This window comes from Musca domestica, unplaced genomic scaffold, assembly GCF_030504385.1.
Source record: "Musca domestica strain aabys unplaced genomic scaffold, Musca_domestica.polishedcontigs.V.1.1 34, whole genome shotgun sequence".
Taxonomy (NCBI): domain Eukaryota; kingdom Metazoa; phylum Arthropoda; class Insecta; order Diptera; family Muscidae; genus Musca; species Musca domestica.
The window spans coordinates 10,100,068-10,107,283 of NW_026712313.1; the positions used below are offsets into that span (position 1 = coordinate 10,100,068).

Consider the following 7,216-nt stretch of genomic DNA (forward strand, 5'->3'; position numbering starts at 1 on the left):
TCGTTCGCACAAATTTTCTTTCGCGAAATTTTCTTGGAACAGGCTGTAAGAAAGAGGCGTCTAGATAATTTCTTCAGAAAAAATAATCAGACAAATCTATTGACTCAAAAAAAAATTAATCAGCTGACAGCTCTAATAAATCTTTCTGTTGTACCGTGGTACAATTATGATGCATTAAGAATGCTCTGTTCCAGAATCTGCAAGTATGAATTTTAATAGGGTAACCGATTTTGCCTTAATGATATCGCCAAAAATCTCAAAACTAGTAGATTCGTGCAAGTTCCGGAACAGAGAATAAAGGTGAGAATACATAAAACGCTTTTTTGATTGGCTTAAATTATCGGCTGGCTTCTTCGAACTTTTGTAGATTTATTTGGGGCATATACAATGGTATTGACAATTTAAACCAATTGGGTTTGTTCTTTTACAAAGAAGTTATCTGATGACTTAAGCCAGTCAAAAAAGCGTATTTTCTGCGTTCTCACCTTAACTACGAAGTGGAATTTTAAAAAGAAAACATTTTCTACTTCATATTTTCAAGATTTCAGCCCCAGTATCAGTTCAGATGAAATATTAAAGTTGTTTACTATTTGTTTATCTTTCGAACTATGATTCCAATTACAATAAATGTTTTGACAGCTCGTCCAGATAATCAACTACGGCTTTTTTACTAATTACTTACTTTACACATTCTCTGAATTGATCGCCTGAATCACAACTAAATATGACAAATGCAAAAAAAGTCAAAACTTACCAGGGTAAATTACAGGAAATACAGAGTTGGATATGCTTATTTAAAATGACTTCACCTTCTTAATTTTACCACGCATACATGTCATGGTAGAAGAATACAGGCAGTCGCATAGACACATCTGCTGGGACAATGAACTGCCAAACCAATTTTGAAATGGAAAATTTTTAATGAAAAATTATTAAAATTTGTAAAGGGCTAAGTACATAAGAAGCTTGAAGTCATGGCTAGGCATATTAATGTTAAATTATAATGGAAAACGACGGCTGGATTTTAGTGCGGCTCTGTAATCCCTTTGTGAAATGTCACAAAATATGCCTAGCCATGACTTCAAGCTTCCTATGTACTTAGCCCTTAAGACTTATTAAAAATGCATATTAATGCAAACTACGATTGGTGTCATATAAGAAAACTGAAAAAAAAAAAAAAAACATTTTAGAATTGTTGACGCATCAATATTCTCATGCGTTATTCTTTTACCATGATACATGTTTAAGGCTAAATCATGGTTGAAATATAACGCCTCAGTTGCTGGGACAACGAACTTCCAAATCGATCTTGGAATTGAAAATGTTGAATGAAAAATTATTGAAATTTGTACAAATTAATTAAAAATTCATATTACAACAACCTCCAATTTGCTTCGCATAAGAAAATATATAAAAATCTACTTATTTTTGACAAAACATTAAAAAAATTGACATATCAATGCTCCCAAGCGATGATGCATCTACCTCGTGTTAGAGTCACATAAATTGCAAATTTTTCCATCTTTGAGTGATATATTTTGTACTATAAACGCATGCAATAACATCTGCAATAAAAAAGAAAAATTTAAGAATTAAAAAGAAATTGGTCAGAAAAATGCATATGTTTTGCCATGTGTTACTTTGCTTTTTCTAGCGGTCTCACTTGTTTTTTTCCAACAAATTTTTTAATATTTTTGATCATTATACTATTCATATATTTTTGGCAAAATATGAAGGCATCTGTTTCTATTATTGCAACACAAACAAATAGAAAAAAGTAAAACAATTAACCCAATTATTAAATAAATAAATTATTTTATTAAACCCATCTTGTACCGCAATCCCTAATCTCGACTAAATTACACCTCTGTGAGCACTGCCTTACCCACTTTCGACGAAAAAATGACACTGACAGCTGTCAAATGCTGCAGCCAACTTCTCGTCGCTTAACGGCAATACCGACAACTTCCTTTCTAGTTTTTTTCTTGAAGGTATGCGTACTAAAAATTTTATGAATGTCGAAAAAATCATGAAAAATCAAAATAAAACGAAATAGATCATGAACATTGTGCAGTGTTATGAATAAAAGACATTTGAAAATGTGTGAAACAATGAAACTAATTGAAATTCTTTGTGTTTTTCTTTATATTTTGACAACTTGAATGCAATGACAACAAACATTGAATGTATGTGCCTGTTTTGATTGCCGCCTTGCCCAATTGCCTGCCATGGAATTACCGTTGATGAAATGGATTGTGTTTTTCGATTACGTTTTCCTGAATGTCCATAGCCGACAAAATGGTTCAACGTTTGACTTTGAGAAGACGTCTGTCCTACAACACCAAATCCAACAGGAGACGTATGTAAGTAATATAAACAAATAAATTTGAATGGACCAGGGGAGGGCAATCAAGAACTCAGTGTGCTTCCACACTATGCAAAAGGCTTCTTTTTTGACCTCCCCTGCAGTATTTTAATTCAAATTGATTAATTATTGAAAATTCTTGTTTTTAGTGTCCGTACCCCTGGCGGTCGTTTGGTCTACCAATATGTGAAGAAAAACAAGACTGTCCCAAAGTGCGGTCAATGTAAAGAGAAATTGAAGGGCATCCAACCCTCTCGCCCTTGCGAACGTAGCCGTATGTCCAAGCGTCTCAAGACTGTCGCCCGTACCTACGGCGGTGTCCTCTGCCACCGTTGCTTGCGCGAACGTATCATTCGTGCCTTCCTGATCGAAGAACAAAAGATCGTCAAGGCTTTGAAGAGCCAACGCGAAAGTCTTGTCAAGCCAGTCAAACCCACCAAGACGGTTGAAAAGAAGCCCGCTAAATCTGCTGCCACCAAGACCGCTGGCAAGTCTGCAGCCAAGAAACCCGCCCAAAAAGCTACCGGCAAATCCAAGAAGTAAAAGCTTGGATGATGAGTTTTTATTTTAACCACTCCTGTCCACCTGATATGTTGCGTGCATAAAGGGCGGAATTTCTTATGTTTTAAAAGAAATTATTGGTTTAAGTGTGATGCGTGTGTTTCGTATATAACAACAAAAAATAAAAAATCAACATCAAAAAGAAAATAGTTTTTGTAAAAGAAATAGAAAATCATGTGTGTTGTGGATTGGATAAGAAATCATGATATGGAAAGTAATGAAAGTGCAATTGATAACAACAAAGTGAAGGAAAATGTTTGAGTGACTAAAATGCTAGTTGATCATTTGCTGTAGACAATTCGGGACAAATAATAGAAGTTAGAGCAGAGCAATAACTTCAAAAGATCCAGTTTTGCACCAAAATACTCCCACAATCCGTTGAACCTCACACCTATCAGCAGCATCCTATCAACATCAATACTGATTTGTGTCAGTATCATCTGAACGTAATTTCAGGGGCAAATACTTACACCCGACATCAAGCAAATTTCGATCAACATTAATTTATGTACTTGCCTTTCTGATCGATGCAATTTAAAATTTTGACGGAACAGATCCGACTTTATATGTTCGATTCAATATACTTAAGGTAGAATGCTAGGATTGACAACAACATTCACTTTGTAACAGAATTGCGTTTTTTTATATTCTAAGTCATATTGTGATTCAAGTTTTCGTCTTCTTGTAACATTGAAAAGAAAACGAAATAGACAAATGCTTAATATTTGGCCAAATAGAACAGATTTTGACAAATTCGGCGAAATACATTAAGAATTGTACAGTTTGGTAGATGTCGAAGAGCAAGTCAAGTGTAGGGGCTATGCTCGGATAATTTTGAAATTTTTATCACAGGTAGGTATTATTCCTCTTATTACGACGAAAAAATTTTTCATGGTGGAAATAAACGGTTATTCGACCCGAAAGTTCGAATTCAATATCCACACAATATGGATGTCGTTCGAAGCTATGCGTTATTTAACCTGTTTGGGAGTTATACGATAATGTTGGTCATTTTGTACCGTAACATAAAAAAACTTCCAGGCCAATCCGACCATTAACTCAACACCAACAAGCCGAAATCGGTTCAGAATGTAATAATGCTTACAAAGATAATCGATGTTCCCTTTATGATATCGAAAACAAATAAAATAGTATCAGTCGATGACAGATGTATACCCCCAGCCTTGAGTTATGTTTATTCAAACTTTTAAGCCTTTATGGGAGAGATTTGAAGGAAATCGACCATTTATCTTCAAATATAAGCGAAATCATAAATTTTGATTAGATTTCTGGTTAAGAGAAATATTTATAACACATATATATTGTATTGGAAATTGTGACCCTTTGTGGGTGAGGTACCAGAAGGCACGTTTTGGCCGTATCAAAATATATATCCCCTTTCTAGCCCTATGACTAAGGGTTTAAAAGTTCAGCCGGACTGATCTTTTAATAACCCTCCAACATTTGGTAAAAAAATCATTTCAAATATATGTACCGGGATGCCAACGTGTTTCACTTTAAACTGCAACTACCAGGGACATCGGCCGGAGAATACGGTAAATGTTTACAAATTAAAATCAATTGGGTGGAACCGTTACATGGACGCTATACCAATCAGTGGGTCTTAATCGAACATTTTCCACCAGGAGAAAACAAAGCTTTCAAGAACCCCAAATGTCAAGTTTCAGCTGATTTTGTTGGAAATTGGTTAAAGTGCCGAAGATTGGAAGGTACCGTTATATGGGGGCATGTAATATAAACCTTTGTGCCCAATTTTAAGGCTCTGGTTAAAAAATGTGAACTCTATAGTGATTTCATAAGGCAGACGGATGGACAGACCGTCGGATACCGCTAAATCGCCTTTTAATTTTATTCTGATTAGGAATATATGTACTTTTTGGGGTCTCCGACGAATATTTCGAGCTGTTGTAAACGAACTGACAAATTTAAAATACCCTCCATTGTATGGTGAAAATTGCAAAACTAGTAGATTCTTGTTCTGAACATACCACTTTTATAATTTGTAATTTTTATGGTCTGTGGCACCAGGAAATTTGATCGATATACGAACATTTTACCCTTCAAGACGAAAACGGCAATTTATTATGAAAAAATTTCCGGCAGCCTAACTAGTAAACAACTAAAACATTGAAATGTACAATAAATTGTAGAAAGGTAACCAAGTGGAAGGCTGCCCTGCTTACGTTCCTGGTATTAATAGATGGAGCGAAACTATGAGCCGAATTGTAATTTTTGCCGGAAAATAAAATATGTGCAAAGTTTATACCAACTCGAATACTTGTTTCGCCTTAGGCATGTACATAGCTTTTTGCCATGGCGAGATTTTAATACCTTCATTTGAGATACATTTATTTTTTTTTTTTTTTTGGGAAATGCCAAAAATAGGTAGTCCCATTAATGGGAGTCATGATTTTCTTAACATTGTGTGACAGCTACTAGAAGATATGGACCGATTTTGTCCAGATTCGCACTTCTTCATATGTATTTTTTCACAATCGTTCCCAATGCGGTGAATTACCGACATATACCATTTTTAAACTAGGTCTAATGGAATGTGCGAAGTTTTAAAAAATTGTTGAATTTTTCTATCTTTATAAGTGTTCAAAATTTTGAGGCTTCGTGTCGGTTTACTTGCAGATATTGTACATTTTTGTACTGTACTTAATTAGTTTGGTGCAACCTATCCTAATCAATCCTGCTTCTTCTGACCGCAAGTTAATCTATCTAATTCTTATTCCATGTTTGGGCCCATGGTCCCCTAAGAAATTTAAAAATGTTTATCCGTTTAACCATGGTACAATGATATCAAGGTAGGGCTATGATACCATATGATTTTAATTTTTTTATTTTCTTGGCTTAATATGTCATCTTTATATGTTTATGTATGTGTTTTCCTTTCAATAACAAAAAAATTGTTCAAAAAATATTCAAATTCGGATGTTTTCAAAATGTTTATTTCAACGTATACATCGACAAAATCTAGAGTTTTTGTAGTGAAATAATCCTTTAGAGATATATAGTACATGATTTTGGAAAGAAGTGTTGACCTTTCATTCAGTTATCGCGGTTTTCAATTATTTATTCAAATAAATGCAACAAGTTGTTTGATTTTTTATTGTTTTGATACTAATTTTGACATTACAAGCCAAACAGGTAGACCTCTATACTTGCAATTTTTTCAAAGTTGACCTACCTTCTCTTCATTGTACCATGCGTTTAACTTATATTTGGAAAAAATCAAAATTCCGTCCATTAAATTTCAGGAATTTTTTACTTTAATTGACCCAAATTAATATTGTCAACAATTTTTTATTGATTGATTTTATTATTATTATTGATTACATTATTATAAGATCCAGTTTTTCTTGAGTATTTTCAAGGAAACCCGTAAAGTATCTAACAAACCAATACAATACCTATTCTGTTTTATTATCTTTCTCTTTTAACATTCTCAATAAAATCTCAAATATTTCACATAGTTTTTCACGACCGTCCGACACCGCAGATATTCCATGTACACTCCATTTCTGTTTTAAATCCCCTAACTGCAGCACTTCAGCCAAACTGCTAAGATCGAATTCCGGGCATAAATCTAATTTATTTCCCAACACCAATAGAACTGCATTATTCAAATTGCTATTGCACTCAAACACGTTATGTAAATCCTCCTTAGCTTCGACAAAACGCTCCTTTTCGGCCACGTCAAGGACATAAATGACAGCCGACTTATTTTCAGTGTAAAAATTTCTTAAAATCCGTACAGTATTGAGGCCACCAATTTCATAAATTGTGAAATTATTTCCATGGTATTCAATTGTTTCGACATTGTAACCCAAAGTGGGTATGGTGCTTTCAACATGACCTTGTTTTAGGGTATAATGCAGCTTAGTTTTGCCGGCACTATCCAGGCCAATCATCAGAATTTCAATTTCTTTATTATCCATGTTGAATTGTGATTTAGAATTGCGTTTTATTGATCACTTTGCGTGGGTAGACTGACCGGCAATAATAAAACTTATCGGCTTGGAATTGTTTTTGAGAAAATGACGTGGTTTTTGTTTGTATTAGTAGTACACATGAATGTTGGTAAGTAAATCCCCGTCAAGAGGTTTCATTTCTGTTATACTCTCCCCTATATAGTGGAGGATATGTAAGGTTTGTCATTTCGAAATTTTCGTTGGAGACCCCATCAATATATGCATATATAAATGTAAGCAGTAAGGAAAGATCAAAAGTCGGACGGGGTCGACTATTTGATACACTGCATCC

At 34.3% G+C, this 7,216-nt stretch overlaps 2 protein-coding genes across 2 annotated transcripts; one reads left to right on the forward strand and one right to left on the reverse strand.

Moving 5' to 3' along the window:
• Positions 1-1,966: 1,966 nt before the first annotated feature.
• On the forward strand, positions 1,967-3,098 carry LOC101901810 (large ribosomal subunit protein eL34). The gene is made up of 3 exons (XM_005186466.4): positions 1,967-1,991; positions 2,291-2,363; positions 2,515-3,098. Exons 2-3 carry the CDS (start codon positions 2,299-2,301, stop codon positions 2,906-2,908), a joined length of 459 nt encoding a protein of 152 aa, XP_005186523.1. The 5' UTR covers positions 1,967-1,991; positions 2,291-2,298; the 3' UTR covers positions 2,909-3,098.
• Positions 3,099-6,363: 3,265 nt separating this feature from the next.
• On the reverse strand, positions 6,364-6,891 carry LOC101888202 (uncharacterized). Its single transcript, XM_005186472.3, has one exon. It carries the CDS (start codon positions 6,889-6,891, stop codon positions 6,364-6,366), a length of 528 nt encoding a protein of 175 aa, XP_005186529.1.
• Between the last annotated feature and the right edge of the window lie 325 nt (positions 6,892-7,216).